The 19130-nt window shown below is 44.2% G+C and overlaps 1 protein-coding gene across 1 annotated transcript in view; it reads right to left on the reverse strand.

Moving 5' to 3' along the window:
* The window catches only part of LOC119438181 (maternal embryonic leucine zipper kinase), a 123751-nt gene that overhangs the window by 97123 nt on the left and 7498 nt on the right, over positions 1–19130 (reverse strand). Inside the window, exons 7-10 of the mRNA XM_037704768.2 lie at positions 15457–15555; positions 14784–14951; positions 6522–6608; positions 1943–2047 (exon numbers count right to left, since the gene is read on the reverse strand). Coding sequence (XP_037560696.1) covers positions 1943–2047; positions 6522–6608; positions 14784–14951; positions 15457–15555 — 459 coding nt within the window. The remainder of the gene's footprint in view (positions 1–1942; positions 2048–6521; positions 6609–14783; positions 14952–15456; positions 15556–19130) is intronic.

Consider the following 19130-nt stretch of genomic DNA (forward strand, 5'->3'; position numbering starts at 1 on the left):
CTTCGTTTATGTCCATTAGATCATCATCCGAGACAACACCACGAGTGGTGTTCATCGTGCGGTCTGGGGTCACTGTTATCAGTATTTCGCCAAAAGACACTAAGGTATGTAACTTTTCATGTTGTTTTTTGTTGCGGAGTTCCAGAAGGAGATCTTCACTAGCGAACTTTGTAGCCTTGTAGCCTGGTCCTATGGTTTCGGTCAAGCATTTCGCAACAAGAAAAGGTGATGCAGCTCTTACGCTCTTGTCTGGCTTCTCACTATGAATTACGTGAAAGCGCGGAACAATTTCTGTCTTGTGACCAAAAAATTGAAATACTTCTTCGGTGCGCCCCCATTTCGGGCGGCGATCAGCAAGTGCCGGAAAGGAGCTATCCATATATGTGGAATGTGTTTCGGCAGTGGCGTCAGCCACCCACCATGGAGCGCAACAAGCGCAACAAGGGGATGCTGCAGAAACTGGAAGGGACAGGTCCTGCAAACGCCAACTGTACGCCACCACTATAACCAAATACAAATACCCAAGGCAGGATATAATGCACAAGGTTAACCTTGCTTTCGCAAAGTTGGAAGTGAAAGGAAAATAAAGAGAGGACAGGAAAGATTGAAAGTCAGAGAGAAAGACGAAGGTTGGAGGGAGAGAGACAGGAAAAGGCAACTACCAATTTCCCCCGGGTGGGTCAGCCCGAGGGAGCCGTCTACAGGAAGCAGAGGCCAAAGGGGTGTGTTGCCTCTGCCAAGGGGCCATAAAGGTCCAAGCACTCAGCATTGGCTCAACCCCCAAGATCCCCTTTTCCTCAGACACAGCTAAGCCACGCATGGTTAAGCGCGGGAGGGTTCAACCCCCATGTGCTCAGGTCCGTGGTGTCGCAACACACCAAACGCCTGCTGACGCAGACGCCCCTGCGGGGACAGGTAAAGTGAAGCCCTGCTGTCGCATGCATGTAAACGCAGCTTATGGTTACGGCGTCAAAACATTTCTTAAGTCAATACACCAATCAGGGAGCATGTAACTGGATGGCAAGGAGACGCTGAGCAGACGATGCAGCGTGGATGAGCAAATCTTCAGGGACATTCGGCCTTCCTATTGGCTAATAATTCGTGTACCTTCCACAGTGCTGCAACCAGCTTGCGAGATGGAGTATAGAACAGTGACACCTGTCATCACTAGAATCATGGTCTCCGCCACGAACTTTTGCAATTGTATTTTAAACCATCTCCTCACAGCAGGTGACAAGCAGTACTCTTGATCCTCAGATTCGAGCAAGGGTACCACTCTTATTCCTGTGGCTTGAAGGAAGCTGTAGTGGCACCCGAGTGTAAAGTCCTTCAATTTCAGCAGTACTGTCAGCCTTCTCAGAAATCACTTCTAGCCTAAGCCCAAAGAAATGCGAGCACTAGATAATGTGAATGCCGCAGAGCAGCTGCTGATGCCCTAGCAGCACAAATGCCTGACGGATTCAGTTTACCCGACTGCTCAGCATCACCATTCAACATGGTTGACAGACTACTTCTGTTTCATACGGAGTACAGTGGAATCTTGTTGATATGATTTTCATAGGAACCGGAAAATAAAACCTATCATCCAAAAATTGTATCATCCAACGTATTATCCCAAAAAATGTATTATACAGAATCGTATCAACGAGATTCCACTCTATAACGGCTGACAAGGTAAGTGGTAGCTTTCGTTCCACTTCCGCTTAACTGGAATTCACAAGAAGCTTCATGTTTGAATGAAGTTTGTTAACATTGTGCCTGTGGGAAGCCAGGCAAAGTTAGGAAGCTCATTATCTTTATCTGGAATTTCCATTTAAGCAAGTTTCGTTTTTCAAGAGTCCATTGTAGTACTTCACTATATCAAGGTTTGACTGTATATTACCCGGATTTCGCAGTAAAAACAAGCATTCTCAGCAGAGCAATGGTAGTAGTACTATCATACCCTTTGCTTGGGGTAGGAGTCTGGAAATGCAAGCCTCAAAACCTTGCCCTGACTTTTCTTCAGGACGAGCAGCAGGTAAGTGGCAGTCATGTAGTCGTACCTCCACTGAAAAAAATCAAGAAGCCTTTCATTGGAACATGTAAACAGGCTCAGCAACATTGCAGGCAATGTAACTTGAGGTAGAATTTCTAGGCTCAATGGTGCGTTCATATCGCTACAGCAAAAAGTACACACAGTACATTCAACAACTAAATCTAGCTTTGACACTTCTGACACTGGTAAATTTACCGTTTGTAAATTTTCTCCTGTTTAATAGCCTGTACATCAACATGAAATAAAATGGTTGCTAACTCAACCTTGCATTCGTAATTTAAAAAAGTGAGAGTTGGAGGCTGGCGGCATATACTAATTAAGGCTCCAAGAAAAACTTATTCCTGTATCACTATGTATGTCAGTGCATGCATTGTTGCCATGAGCAATAAGTGGTTTTTATAAGTGTTAGAGGCAGTGCAAAACAATGCAGCCTTGGATCACCTCCTAGCACCTACAGTGCTGTGGAAAATTACTGAGGTGGAGTGTAATCTCGAACCTACAAGAAAACGCATTTCCAATGCACCACAATATTAAGAAACCAATGTAGTATAAGCATACAACACAATCACTCTGGGCATAGTGCTGAGCACTTTGATTGAAGAAAAATTTAGATAAAAGGATGTAAAAATAATACCGTGGCAAAATTTGGCCTTTGCCTTCTTAGGACAAAATCCATTCCTTGCTGACACTCTACAACATGCACATGGAGCCTGCCTCATAAGCAAATCTAGGTTTTGCTTAAACTGTGCATGAAAACTGCAAGCAACTCGGCTGAGGCGTCTGTAGTGAGCAGTACATACTCCATCATTGATCCTTCCCTTGCATACATACTCGGAGTTGTAAAAAGCTGCTAGTGGGGTGCACCAACTGAGAAAATAGTTATTTTGTTTAGGTTAATATGAATGAGAATAGCCACGCATTATGTGCTGGCCTATATGTTAGCATTACTTTTTTCTGAACTAGCAACTGTTTATTTTTTCTCCCCCAGTTCAAGTTTAGTTCGTGTTCAAATATGTTCCAAGAATGTCAGTTTGGATTCACGTTCAGTTCCAGCCAAAATGCTTGTTTGGGTTCTGTTTGACACCTTTGTTCATAGATTCTCACTTCATAGGCTCCAAGAAAACTTGACTCCTTGGCACAGCCAATATAATTAGTATATGCCGCCAGCCTCCAACTCTCACTTTTTTAAATTACGAATGCAAGGTTGAGTTAGCAACCGTTTTATTTCATGTTGATGTACAGGCTATTAAACAGGAGAAAATTTACAAACGGTAAATTTACTAGTGTCAGAAGTGTCAAAGCTAGATTTAGTTGTTGAATGCACTGTATGTACTTTTTGCTGTAGCGATTGAATGCAAGCTATGGAAACGAAGCGTTGATCTATTCACATTCAAGATTTTTCTTTTGCATGCTAAGGCACAAGAACACTGAGAAAATAGTTCTGCTTTTCTGTCCATAATAGACAAATCACAGGAGAAACCGCCCACTACCTAACGTATTTAATTATAAAACCTGAGGAACAGTTCAACTTGTGACTGGGACAACAAATAGTCAATATAGTGCCTAGTACACGGAATGTAACCACAGCTGCATAGAATATACATGTTGAGAGGAGAGGCTGCCGACTCAAAGAAATGTAATATTTAATTAACTTATTGAATATGTGACCACAAACAGCTTGGTGCCTTTAGTGTTGTGCACTGCAGTCCAAATTGAATGCTGTAAGTAGCAGCAAAAAAAGCATAATAAACACACAAAAAATGCAATGCGTGGAGCAAAACAAATTAAAAGACAGTGACAGCATTTTAATGGCACTGACCCAATACACAAACTATAGATATACACATCTACACAAAGACATACACATACATATAAACTAAAGAGAATTACATGAAAGGATGGATAAAAGAATGGTAGAAAAAAATAGAGAGGTTGCACATGGCTCAACACAGAGGTCGATCGGGTATCTCCACACAGGGATGAGCCATGCTGTTCATAACATTCTCAGAGAAGTGTCATGAATGACATGAATATATCTACATTTTTCATGTCAAGGAGGTTGCACATTATTTGCCCACTATATCTCTTGATATAGCATGCTGATATAAAATTTTCTGGGAAAGATTTATTTCAAGGAAATCCTCCATGTATAAGCCACTCTTGTAAGGCTTGACGAAAATTGTTTGACAGACGTTTAAGGGTAATTATTAGGGGTGTGCAAATATCAAAATTTTTGAATATGAATCGAATATAAATACTTAGCTTCGAATATCGAATAATGATATGTACATACATTTATTAGCAAGTTTGGTTAACTTGTTATGTTGGAACACTGTAATTACATTGTCAATGTTAAAAAAAAACAAGACTAGTAAGCCGTTATACTAAAACATTTGTACTTGGATATAGTTAACATGGAAAATTTAGCAATTCCCACTAGCTGTCCTCGCCAACCTGTGCCATATTATACCGCATCAAATGCCCGTAAACACGGAGACATCCGACTCTGTGCCAGTTGTCACTCATCGCACTTGCTGTCAATCCATAAGCTCAAAATTGGGGTGGCACTGCAAAAAATAAATAAATCATAAAAATTTGGGAGGACGCCTAAGTTTCACCTTTATTAAGAGTGGAACGCGATAGCATCAAAGATCCCCGACTGCTTTTCACGCTTCCCGGCAACTGCAGCTCATGTAACCGTAATGTTTACCGGGAAATACTGGTGGCAACGCTATGCACGAAGGCGAGCTTTCAGTTTATTCTTTTGGTGGTGTTTGAAGGAACCGAGCGGGCCGCGCCGGTCCTACTTTTAGAGACCTTAAGCGGCAGCTGGAAAAGGGGTTCGTGTTTGAGTTTCTGCGTAACAGAATTCTGTTTTTCTTGCATATTGAAATTGCAATCCGACGCTATCATGTCTGTAGGTTGTCTGTGAGTCGTACTTCACGAATTTACTGACGCATTTTACTTTCAGAAATTCAATTAGTTCATTAACGCCTCTGCGCGCGGAAGGCCTGTGTTGTTGGGGATGCGTGGCCCGGGATGATTTTCTCGGCCGCGGCCGCCGAATTTTCTGCGACATGAGGCACTTAAGGCTATCACGTTAAAAAAAAAGGCACACCCTCGGTGTCCGCAAACCCGCGCTCCTTGCTACTGAGATGCTGGCTTTCCCGCACAGTTAAAACGTTTAGTGGCTAAATGTACTTTACAGGGAAAATTTTGCTAGCAGCACGAAATCATCACGAAATTCAGCACAAAATCGCCCCAATATTCTTAGATTAGATAGAACCAAATGCTAAGAACCGTGTTTTTTCCCGCACAGCCAGCAATATATTCGATTTGATTCGAATATTCGTATCCAACCAAATATTCGAACATTTTCGAATATCAATTTTTCGAATCGAATAATAAAATATACTATTCGATAATATTAAAACTTTTTGAATATTCGCAGACCCCTAGTAATTATTCTTTAAAACTTGAAACTAAGTTGTCACCAGAACAGCAGCAGTGCAGCTTCTGCATGAAGTTTGTACACAGACCTTGCCTCTTGTGCCATGAAGGCAATCCCTGCTACAACAAACTAACCAGTATTGTTCAAAACTCAGGATGAGATGCTAGATGAGCATACATATGCATTTAATGGATTGCTCCTACATGCAATGAAGAGCATAACAGTGTTTGACAGTCATAAAATAAATATTGGTTTTGAGTATACCATAGTTCACAGGCCACTTTTAAGAGACACTGAAGAAAAATATTGAGTTAAATTGATAGCTTGTCTGTCAAGTAGTCCATTTTTTGCGCACCAATATAGGACTTTGATGTGTAGAAAATTGCCACCAAAAGTCCTGATGTTGCTCTTCAATTTGAATCGCCTGTGCCAAAAGTGAGGATATGACATAATCTTCACGTCACCTACTCACTTTCGCTAAATCAGCCATTGCTCTCTCAACTCACATCAGCAGCATTCCTTGAACCGCCCACCTCGGTTCGCCCTAGACAAACATATTGCCTCCCACTTGCCTCCCCACTCGCTCTCTCGTTGCGCTCAGTGCAGGCGCTCTTGTCTTCTGCGGCTCGCTCCTCGTTTGTACTCATCTCGTCTCAGTCTCCTGGCTTGCCAGTGGCGCCAGCCACCCAGATTGCCGACACCGCTAAGCCGTCACATGAGAGAAGTACCACAGTCGACAAGAGCTGGCACCACTCCGATTTTGCATTTTCTTCATTTTCTCGCTTATAAAGGTTCTGTTCTCGTTGGATATGACAAATTCATTATTACAGACGCCTAGTCTTTCAATCTAGCTCGACTTAATATTTTGTTTTAATGTCCCTTTACAAAGGCTGGCTATGTGTCAGAACAGTCAGCACCATCCAGACCACTTGCAACCAGTATTTAAAATTACGCATTAAAATATTTCATTTTCCTTGGTTGCATGTTCAGCAACATAGCACACATCTCCAACTTGTCAGGTGCAGGACTACAAACCTGAGAAAGCTCCATAGCAACAGAACTCTTGGAGCGACCACAGCTGACTGCCAACTCTGTAACCACTTCTTCATCAAGGACAGACAACTGGAAACAAGATGGAAAAGAATAGAAAACATTGGCACTGAAATTGCACACATGAACGAGAACGGGTAACTTGGGCCAAAGTTTTGTTATTACGTGTGTAATTTACATGTGTGAAATGGTTGCACCTGTCTACTACAATCAGCTTTTGAATTCCACAGCATAATTTACACACCAGCTAGTAAATTAAGATTAAGTACCCATCTTTCTAGGAACCCATTTTAAAGCCTATGTTAAACCTCGTGACAAATTCTGTCACAGATGCAGAGCGGCACAAACAATCTCGAATGGTCGCTGCTATCTTCACATGATGGGCCCTGTGTTCGAAAATTTACAATGCCTTGAAACCAGGTGCTATTTGGGAGTTCCAGGAACAAACGCTTTTCATTTTGTGCTTCATCTCCTGGCAGATGAACTGATCTGTATCTGCTTTAGTGCTGGGCCCTTTTGGTACCGTAAGTATGGTCATATGTGCATCATTGTTTCGATGCGATGGGAGGTCAAAATTAATCTGGAGCCCTTTGAAACAGGATTACTCAAAGCAATGATGTAGATTTGTGGTATTAAATCACATCGATCAAAAAAAAATTATGCGGTTTTACGCACCAAAACCACAATCCGATTATGAGGCACGCCGTAGTGGAGGACTCCGGAAATTTGGACCATCTGGGGTTCTGTAACGTGCACCTAAATCTAAGTACACGGGTGTTTTCGCATTTCGCCCCCATCGAAATGCGGCTGGCCGAGATTCGATCCCACGACCTCGTGCTCAGCAGCCCAACACCATAGCCACATCACATCGATCAATAAAGTCACAGCCCAGAATTGTGGCAGACAAGCTACTTTGATCAGGGCCCCTACACCACCCCGAAGTAGAAAGTATTTATATAGTGGCAGTTGTGTAAAGTCTACAATGAACATGCAGCTACAAGAATTTTTTTAAATTATGCCGCAATAGCAGAGTTACAGGTGTTTGATGATCGAGAATACGGCTTCCACACGTTTCTCCCTCTCATTCAGGTCTCTCCTCGCTGTGTACTGTTCTAAATGGTACATAGACACCACGTCGTTACCAATGTCACATTCATGCTTTTTCTTCTCTTGTTTCAGACCACCGTCCACTTCCTGTTACCATGAATACACTTTTTTCGACTACCAGCTGTTGCTCCCACATCGGCCCGTGCTCCTATAAAGCAGTGCTGCGATGGACCCACATGCAATCACTGCCCACTTTCTTTACAATATGTTGTTAGAGGCCCGACAACCCACCGCACAAAGATAAATGAGAAAGTGAAAGCAAACAGACGAAGGACACCCCGCTACCCACTGGCGTTTTGCCAGACCCTCAACATGATACCATACTGCCATGTTTCATAGAGACGTGCCATTGCTGTTTGCAGGGTGTACATCACCGGCACCTCCGAGGAAAACGGAAGCTAAGCGTCGGTGCAAAAAAAAAGGACGTGCATTCTGTTTCTTTATTTTTACTTTTGTAAATGTATACTTGAAATATGAGTTATGTCACACTGCAACCAAAACATGCAACGTGTGTGCACACGATAAGCAAGCAACACAACAAGGAACACTAGGCGTGAGACTGCATCAACTGCAAAGAGGCGTGCACTAGCAGACAAATCAGAAGGCCTAAGTTCATGTAGGTTGACCAATTGAGAGCAATTGACAACACCTGGAACACCCTGTTGACATCAAGATGCGCGCAGAGGCACCAGAAAAGCCAGGAGAGGAGCACTGGATTGCTTTTTTAATTTGTGGCGTCCCCGTGCAGCGCAGCGCAGTCATGGTCGTCAAAGATACGATTGTCACGGCATTCTGTACACATTGCGTATGTTTACTTGAAATGTGTAAAAAAAAATGCCACAGTTGTTTAGGGGCGGCAGAAGCTGGCATAGCACGATTTCAAGGAAAGCTGCGTATGTTTTTCATCATCATAGCCATTGCACAACAAGCCTGAAAAAATATGTGAGGGGGAACGGAAACTCTGTTGCAAGAAAATTAAAATAGGGCACAATATAAACATTACCTGTGTGGTTTAGTGTAAAGCAAGTGTGAAGTACACTAGCTGTTCATCCCTACAGAGTTTATTCCTTATCCCTTTACTACTCGACACAGAGAGCACAGCAGCTACGTTAACTTCACAAAAGCCTGAACTACCACGCAGCACATGATACAGCAGGAACATGAGGAAAGCCAAAGCAGTGGGCCGCCCTCAGTCCTCCCAGCGTCCTTAATGTGCCTTGACAGCTGTCCCTTACTGGAAACTGATGGTGGGACCTGGCCAAACACACAGTGTACTTGCTAGTGCTGAGAGCAGCATCACTTTTTGCATGATACCGGTCCTGGCAGGCTCTAACAGCCAGGTTTGAGTAAACCATCTTGTATCACTGCCTCCATGTTCGTCATCTTTCTTTTATTCCCCTATCTCTACAACTCAAACAGAGTGGCAGGTGAGAGCTTGATGTAAAAGACATGTTTGCAAAAGACACCTTTTGGCTATCCTCCTAATAAAATTTCTCAATTGCACACTTATGGGCCGGAAGACAAAGGGTGAGTGCCTCTACTAGGAGATCAGAAGCAAGCGCTACAAATACAGCACACAGCAAGAACTCGATGCAGCATCATCTAAAAAAAGTCGCACTTTCAGCCGAAAGGTGAATCATTAATTGTGATAGCAAATTGCCAGACAGCTATACAAAGTAATAATAGTAGTTCTATCAGCCGTGTAAACTTAACAACATTCTCTTACCAACTAAATTAACAAGCATGGTTTCACGCGCGCACAAGCAAACATGAACACAGCTCACTCGATGACCGTGCACTCGCGGTCAAAATGCTGGAGTGAGAAAGCATGGCAGCAGCAGCGCGCGAATTGAAGTTTGTGCGGCCTCTCGCTTCAACGCAAACTAAACGGCAAGAACACAGCGCACATGAAGCTATCAGCACTCAGCGCGCTCTGTCCCCATCGCAGATTGCTTTCAAGATAGGGCCCAAGCGGCCGCATAATACACAACCGTCGCCAAAGTAGAACTGCCGAGATATCTGTACAAAGGCATTTTCACATTTAACTGCACAGGAGTGTAGCTACCACAGCCAGGAGACAATACGTTTCATGGTACTTATTCAAGCCCCTTCCTTGAATAACGTAGCATCACAGCTGACAAAGTTCTGGCCGTTTTATGTTTCAACCACAGAGTAACAGTGTCATCTACCTTTGCATAACACTATTACCACTTTAACCCTGACAAAGGCCAGTCCTCTTGTTAAAACGTTGGCTCTAGCCTGAAACATGTCCTGTTCGACCACCGTTGACCTTACCACGTTAGGCACACAGGGCATTTTGCTTATAGCAACAGCTTTTCTCAAATATTGGGAATTTATTGATTGCACCTGTCACTTACACTTCCTAAATGCCGTTCACTTTTGGTGAGCCACCATTTGCTTCTAACTGCAGATAACATGAGAGCAGAAGCAAACAAATTGCAACAGCTTCTTTTAAGCGGCAATATTTCTCAAGCTGTATTCCATGGATACCCCAACGAAACTCGAAAGAGCTCGGGAGGATCTGAGGGAAGAACTCTATAGATGTGCCAATGAAAAGTGTCTGTCGATGGAGCAAGCAACATATCTAGTGACTGTACCCGCACGAAAAATATTTGTAATTTAACAGTAAAGTCAGGTTGCACCTTATATGCGAATTTCGCCTTAAGGTGTGGCTTCACGGCAGTGTGGCGCGCACTGCCGTGAAGTCACACCTCAAGGCAAGGTTCTCCGCCATCCAGTTTCATATCATTATAGGGAGCCCCACCGGCTCCCCACCCCTGCGTGTTGAAGCTTCCTTCACCCCTCCTTCATTGTCACACATTCATCTCCTTTTTACGGGTCACCATTTTGCATTTAATGGTTAGTAAATAGTGCATGCAGCGTCAGCAAACTAAAACTCGCATCACGATGTGCTGCGCTGTCATCCACTGTCATGTGAATGTTAGGTGCGAAGTGGTCTTTTTCACGTCACATGAGACGCAACTGCTTAGTCCGTGATCACGTCTGTTGCGTGAATCCAGCTATCAGCACCGCCAAAGAGGGGGCGGGGGCGCAGAGCAGCTGCACGAAGATACGAAATAGATGAGTCGTGCATCCATGAATGGAGACTGTTTGCAAATGTTTGAGTGTTCTATGCAGTTATTTTCGCGGGTTATACACATTTTTTTTTTTCCGCGATGTTGTCATAGGGTATGCGGGTTATACACGGAAAAATATGGTACATAGATATGCCATTGGCTTTTTATGTGATGAAACAGAGCGGCACTAATGGGAGAGGTCCTGTCCCTGTCCATGCTTGCACGCTGCAGGTAATAATGTCTAGTGCAAAGAAATATAGCACATATTGCTTCAATGTCAAGTGCTCTCAGAAGTGCCAATCGCTGTTTCTTGGGCGAGGATTTGTTCACAGCAGTGTTGCAGAGTTACCATTCCAGAATTAGAATGACTCCGGAATCATTCCACATTTTCGCGACCCCGGAATGGAATGGGAATGGAATTACAATTACGTGTTTTTCTGAAAATAGAGCGTTTTTCCTTCTATGCTCTGTTTTTTGTCAAAATGTGCCGAAGAACCAACCAGCCCACATTCAAACATTAGTAAGTCAGAGCCTCGAATTTAACAATAAAGCAGTTTTTTTTTAAATAGCTTTGCCGATTACAAGTACGGCACATTTAGAAGCAATGTGCTTACCACAATTCTGTCCTGATACACTGAGTTGCTCCGAAGTTTGTCTCGATTCTTCACATAACCGCAGCTCTATGCTGTTGGTATCCGTCGTGCGGAACTACGGCGGCGGTATACTGCCCTCCTTACGCCTTGCGTTTCTATATTATCTCGGCAGCGCCTTCGCCCCCCCTCCACCTTGCCTGCTGTCTCCCCCCCTTCACTTCTTGGTTTTTTTTTCTGTCGCCATCAGCGACCCGGATGCATATTCGAAAAAGCGCGTCTCTAAGTTGTGATGCGTATTGACGCTGGCGCGATGCTTGTGTTCACTGCAAGCTTTCGCATACCAGTTTGCGCACCCTCTCACTTCGTACTCCTCCCCCCCCCCCCCCCTCCGCCCCAGACAACAGACACCTTTGCCTGAAACTCTGTCTACAAAGGTCTGCAGGTCAGCGCCGCACACAGTCGTACACGATGAACTGTGCGCCCTCTCCCTCCATACAGAGAGAGAGAGAATAAACTTTTGAAAGCATTGGTTCAGCAAGCTAGCCGAAGCAGGAGAGCCCACATAACTGCAGCCACGGCGGCGCCTCCCCGAGCCCCAACACGACGATTCGCGCTGAGAAAAACCCACGTTCGCCCTGTTCTAGGGTGGGGAAAGGGGTGGGGGGAGCAGGGAGGGGAGGTGCGGGTGGCACGGCCGCCGCGCTGGCCCCTGTTGGCGGCTAGAGAAGCCTAACGGTTCATTTAGTAGTTTGCTCATACTGTGAATGCTAGACAATGTTTCGAAGCATCCTCCTCGGCTTTCTGTGCTACCACCCCCACCCTCCCTTTCCAGCCTTCTATTGCAAATAAAAAACACTTCCATAACGCACTGCCACACTGGCTTCTGCACCCAGCGGCTCACGCATGCAGTAAGTCCGCCAACATGGCACATTGAAAACAAACAAGTTGCACGCTGCAAGCTTTGCTCTGAAACTTTACATGCTGTAGTCGAAGTTTCATCTAATTTGATACGGCACCTAAAAAGGAAGCTCGAACGTGAGTACACGCAACAAGAGAAAGTGCTGGCAAGCCAGCCGAAGATAACGTCGGCCTTCATCGCTGGGTGCAGCTCTGTGCCTGTTCTTTAAAAGGCTGCTCTTGACGACGCCATAATATAAGGTTTCTATGAACACTAATTTTCTCAGCATAAAGATATGCTATGTCGTCATTCTAGAATTAACACATTTAAGCTTAAACAATATTTAAACATTACAAGTCGTTAAAACATGCTGACCATGCATATACTATAGGTAGCGGGAGAACTGCCCCTATGAAAATTAGTGGGGTGGTTGTACTCTATGAGGTATGTCACCAAGCTACTTTCCGTCGACCTTGGTAACGTGTTTTCCATATTTTTGCAGTTCTTAACGCCTCTGATGACATCAGCTTTATGGTGCGTTCATCGGTAACTCGATAAAACTATCAAGATGTCTTTCCTACATTGAGGTTGGAATATAGGAATGGAATTGCGTCAAGTTCTAATTCCCCAGAATGGAATTGGAATAAAATGGGGGCGCCCATTCCGCAACACTGGTTCACAGCAAACTACACTGTATGAAAGAGCCATTCCAACTCCTGTTACCATTTGCAATGACCTAACTCCGTAAAGCTCTGTTCTCCACACTGACTGAGACCATATCAAAAACCAGATATAGTGCTGACATTGAACAAACTTTGTAACTTGGCTGCCTTTAACTAAGCCTGACGAGAGCATTCTTGTTTTTGACTTTAAACATTTTTCTAATTTATAATAGACTGCAAATGATGTACAGTCGAACACCTCTACAGTAAAATTCCCTCCATAACGAAGGACTGATTAAGCCACAGCCAAATTCCCATTTTTCATATGTATATTATGAATGCCTCTAATAACGAAGACCACTACAATGAATTCTCCTGTAGAACAAAGAAATTAAGGCGCCCCTGATGGCTCATTCGCTGCTTAGAGTGAAAGCCACATAGCAGTGCCACCACTGCCCTCTACAGACGTCACCAAGGTGCAATCTGTGCTAGCACTAACGGCAGCACTAGCGACGCAATTGAAAAGTGTGCCAATGTCAGTAGTTCTGCTGCACTGCTGCAGGAATCACTCAACTTATACACTGCTTCTTTCAGCACATCAGCGGGTGTGGCGGCTGATGACATGATAATGTGATTGTAAATGACGGTAGAAGTCTTCAAAGCCAGCTAGGGCAGAAAGGACGCGAATGTCAATGAAGGCAACAGTGATGAAGATACTGTAAATGAACCAGCAGGATTCAACAACCTGCAGCTTTACTTTCCATAGCTCCAGCGTTTTGCCGCGGAACATGCTGTGAACTAGAGCCCTGCACAGGCCCGATTTTTCAGCCCGGGCCCGGCCTAGGCTCGCTTTATGAAGCCCGAGCCCATACAGGGCCCTAACGTTTATTACGGAGCTTAGCCAGGGTCCACGTGTGCATGACCAGGCCCGGCCTAGAAGTAAGAAAATTCTTTTTTTACTTACAGATTGTACCGCATGTGTCAGCCTCACCTTCTCGAGGTCTAATCAGGTGCAGTGTATAAGCAGGAAAAGACTTAAATCTTTATTTCTCCCATGGGAACGTAAGTGATCTGGCCCATCGCCTATGCTGTTATTTTTCCGCTGGTTTGCATGTACCTTGATCGTACAATTTGGCCGTTTGAGGTCATTTAGCAAGCGGATATATATATATATAAACAGGCGAATTCAGGTCCATACAGAATAAAATAAACACACAAGTAGAATGAGACACCACTAATATAATATTGGATAATAGAGTAGTGTTGAGAGTGGTAATATTGCAATCGCAATGCCTTGAACCATGCAATGCATAACGCTCGCGTGTGCTCGAAGGCCTGACTTAGGTCCTTTAATGAGTGGGCCCGAGTCGGGCAAGGGCCCGCAAGCATCATGCCCAAGCCCGCCAAAAAACGCTTCCGACGGCGGGCCGGGCTTTCGGGTCAGCCCGGGCCCGTGCAGTGCTCTACTATGAACCGCGGTGCAGTAAGAGGTTGGCTGCCGTTGCACATTCTGTCAAAGTGTGCACAAAAAATTGACTTTTTTTGACACAAAATCTCCCTTGAACTCATGTTAAATAACGTGAATTATTCAAGGTTTCTTTTGTTGAATGTGCTTAGCCTGCTCAAACGTGAGCTACAGTGTGCGACCTTTACTACGAAGTGACCTGTATAACGAAGGACTTTCAGAGGTCCCAAGCACTTCGTTATAAAGGTGTTCGACTGCATATAAAGCACAAAAACCCGAACGGGGCAATTGAAACTACTATATAGCATGTTTGAAAAACCACTTGTTTAGATTACTGTTTGCTTCCAGTGAATATCAGCACTCTCACTTCAATGGCAAACACATAGACAACAAAAGTGGAGAAGAAAACAACTTCGATCCTCACCAGGTAAGTGCTCTTGGGATTAACTGGGGATCCATACCCTTTGACCAGCCATGGGTGATTAAGTAGCTGAGTGATAGCAATGCGCTTCTCAGGGACCACGGTCATCATTTCAGACAGTAGCTCCACACTGCTATCAGACAGCCACAAGGGACAGTCATATTCACCCAGCTGAAAATACATAGTGCAACTCATTGCAACAGCAAGAAAACAGCAATGAAATGTGACTTCGTAAAATTAGCATATAAAAACGCACTTTTGCTTCAAATTGTTAGCATTGCATCTGAGCAATTATTTCTTTAACGAACATACCTTAAAACACAGGTAAGTATACAGTGCAAAGCAAAAACATTTTTTTTTTTTGAAACTGGAACGACGAAGTGTGGTATTCAAATAAATGGCACTAAGCAAGACTATAGTAGAACACGTATTAGTGAGGCATGTGCTCAGCAGAAATAAGTAACAATGAAAGCCCAATGAAAAATCAAATGGGAGCCTAAGGTGCTGCCAAGTGCAAAACCATTATAAGTTTAAATATGCATCTCAAACTTTAAAATAATCAAACTTTATTCAGAAACCAGAACAATCTTAAATACTGACTTCACTCTTGTACACCCAGAGACATGTAACACACTATAAAAATGAAGAGTGAAATGTCTAGCAAACTGTAGCTTACCTGAATTTTCCTGTACAGGACAGCTACATTCTCATCATCAAAGGGAAGGCATCCACATAGCAGTGCATACAGCAGCACTCCCATGCTCCAAATATCAACCTTAAATGAAGAATCAAACCGACACAAAGAAGCAAATCAGAAATCAACAGCATAAAGTGGGGATAAAGAATTATTTTCTTTGGCACACTTCTGTGTGATGGATCAAAAAGCAAAATACTAGAAGAGGACTAAGCTGCTACAGCTTCCCACATGGATTGGAATTTAATTGTACAGGCATCATTTGGCATAGTTACAAGTTGGTCAAGCAGAAAAGACAGCAGTTCAGACGAAAGGTTCTGGGATAGTCAAGTGTACAGCAGAAGCATGGTCACAAGGTATATTGCATGGCACAGTGGCACACTATGAGATGTGGACTTTGGAATGCTCAATGATGCCTGCATGTAGTGCATTTATTAAATGTTACACTGCAAGGCTACTTCGTGAAACCTAATGTGTTTATTTAAAGGAATACTGAATTATAATAGAAATTTTACTGCAGAGCTTTATGACAGAAATTAAATTTGGTCTCCTGTAAGAAAAATAAAATAAATTGTGAAATTAATGTGCCCTAACTGCACAGTGGGTAATGAGGGACACTTTAGTGGGGTGCTCCAAATTTATTTTGACCGCCGGGGACTCTAACGTGCACCCAAAGAACGGTACACGAGTATTTTTGGCATTACGCTCCCATCGGAATGCAGCCACAGCGGCTGGGAATCAAACCGATGGCCTCATGGAGCCCAATGCCATAGCCACTGAGACAACATAGCAGGGATCCTAAAAGAAATAAGGTCAACATTACTTTTAGGCAGGAAGATGCAGCAAGTGAGTTTATGCATTCTAGCACTGACTAGTACACCCGATGGCAAGCAGTGTTGATCTCAAGCCCACCCAGATTACCCAGAGACAAGGTCCACCAGGCTGCCCATCGCCATTCACAGGCATCAGCTGGTCGAACAACTTGCTCGTAATTTTTTTGCCCTTAAACGCCTTCTGTGTGCTCCTTCCACTCATTTTACCTTTGTGCCATAGCATGCCAAACACTGAACGCAACGTGGAATGCCAAGAAAGTGCAGTGCTCAAGAATGAGGGAACAGCATCATCGGACAAGAAATGCTGTGCCATTCCTCTGCGAAGGACGAGAAACACTGCAGAATAAAGGGATCTGAGCTGTGCAGCCAGCACATCCAAGCAGGTCGCCTTCAAAATGAAATTTCATTTGTTAATTTGTACGTGTTTGTTTAGTTAATGTGGATGTATACCAATCACGTGTATACTTTAGGGCTGCATCAAAGTGACTGTCACTGCAAATAGAAGCAGCCTACTTTCACAGCACTTGAGAGCAGCATGACAGGCACTGGCTGTCAGTGCATAGGTGGCTTGGCGTGGGATAAATGCTACAATTATTTTGAGCAGCAAAGGCTAAATACTTCCAATTTCATGAGACAAGCGTGATGTGAAAGTGGCATGTACAAGCAGACACTGCTTGTTCACATGCCTTCCAGTTTAACACGATGTAAAACCCACAGCTCAACCACAGTAATACATGCTGGTACAAGCTAAAAAAACAAAAAAACTGCCATCCACTTAAAAATACACAAAATGGTGACGACATCATCAGTTATTCTTAATATTCTTTTGAAAATTTAATTTCAGTGGGTCAGTCAGCTTTTAAATTGTTATTCTGTTTTTCCTTAGCTCCACTGCCATAGCAATGTTCATTTAAAACTTGACATATGCTCAGAGTTTCCTCAAGCAGCTATTTACCATATTTACTCGATTGTAACGCGACCGTGATTGTAACGCGAGGGGCGACTTTTCATTGCGTCCATCAAGAAAAATAAAACTGCGAAAGTAAGATGAGGGGTGACGTTTTGTTGCGTCCAGCAAAAAAAAAGAAAACCGCTGAAGTATTGCGAGACCACCGGATGCATGAAAAAGTCGCATTATTGCCCAAAAGGCAAAGCATCCGTTGTGATAGCAAATTAGTAGAGCACTATATGGAGTAAGGATAGTAGTTTTATCGGCTGCATAAACTAACTGAATTAACAAGCATGGTGTCAGCGTGCAGAAGCAAACATGAATAGATCGCACTCAATGACTGCAGACAACCAGTGTCAAAACGCTCGCGTGAGCAAGCGCGGCGACAGCGAGCAAAGGTTCGTGTGATCTATTGCTTCAACGGAAATTGAGCGGCGAAAGCACAGCGCATACAAAGGTCAAAGCCGTGTGGAGATCGCTTTCAAAGTATGGTGTGTGCGACAGCCCGCAGCCGCGCAAAGTACAAGTACGCAGTGTAGAAGCCACATCCCCCTCTCTCCCGCGCTGCCTTCCTGCTTTCCTCCTTTCGCGTGAGTGATTGAGTCGCCAGTTCCTCTTGCGCCCGGTTGCGAGATACACATTTGGTGCCGCAGCAAACGTTGCCTCCCCCCCCCTCCCATTCCCCTACGCCCTTTCGTGTGATGGAGACCTCGCGTTTGGTCTCCGCCGTGTGCGCGCTCTCCGTGAAAGCACGCGCTTTCACTCGCACATTTTACTTGTTGATTAGAATTGGGTGCATCATTGCACTTTTTAGACAACTTCAATTTCGGTATTCGATTGTAACGCGAGGATCGACTTCAGGCAGTACAAGTCTGGAAAAAAACTCGCATTACAATCAAGTAAATACAGTATTTCTGAGTTACACAGGCAAGGTGGGATTACTCAACCTGGTCTTGCTAACCTGGCTTTGTTTACACTAGTACAAGAGCTGTACCATGAATTTCATTCACTTGGTGAATGTCTACTGAGGCCTTGATTTTGTGGGGCGCACATGCACCCATTTATTCTGGCATACAGCGCCAGCACGCAATCTCACAAAGCGTCCCATGCCTGGGGCCGGCAGGCAGCACGAGGAGGATGCGCCATGAGCTTCATCACCACTATTCTATCATTTAAGAAGTGCACATCACCCCACCTAGTGCTCAGTAATAATCCTAGTGCCCAGTGCTTAGTAATAATAGTAAATATTGGTTGAGCGTACACCACTGTTTTGCCTTAATCATTCGAAACCCCCCTAGTTTCAATTTACTTCCACGTTGGTTGGGGACACGTTAAAGGGGCCCTGAACCACTTTTTCTTGAAGTCGAGAAATGCATTCGGAGTTTAATTAGACTATTTCAGAAATACTTTGCCGCAACAAGTACTTCCAATGCATTCAGCAGAAGCAGAGTTATTGGCAATTAAACATTGCGTTAGCGGTGCTTCCGTTCCTATTTCAATGACTTACACTGCGAAGGTTACGGTGGAGTGGGGGGTGCCCCCAACGCTCTGCCTACTGAACGTCACCGTGGCACGCAGTTCAAATTTAATTTTCGAAGTTCACGTAGATGCCACTACTTCAGATTTTGGCGCATACAACGCGCCAAACGTAAGTCAAACGCAGTTGCCCTCAGTGAGCCACAGGGCTTCAGCCAGCAGACTCATCGCGGCACCCCGCAGCGGTGGTGGTATCTACGCTACATAGCAGACCACAGCTACATGCAACTGCAGGGCATATGCACAGCGTTTGCTTTATACACGACAGTGCTTGAGTGCCCGCTCACGCTCATATGCTCCAGTCTGGCCGCGCTGCGTGGTGCAGAATGGCTTTGTCC

The sequence above is a fragment of the Dermacentor silvarum genome, chromosome 1, assembly GCF_013339745.2.
Source record: "Dermacentor silvarum isolate Dsil-2018 chromosome 1, BIME_Dsil_1.4, whole genome shotgun sequence".
In the NCBI taxonomy this organism is placed as follows: Eukaryota; Metazoa; Arthropoda; class Arachnida; order Ixodida; family Ixodidae; genus Dermacentor; species Dermacentor silvarum.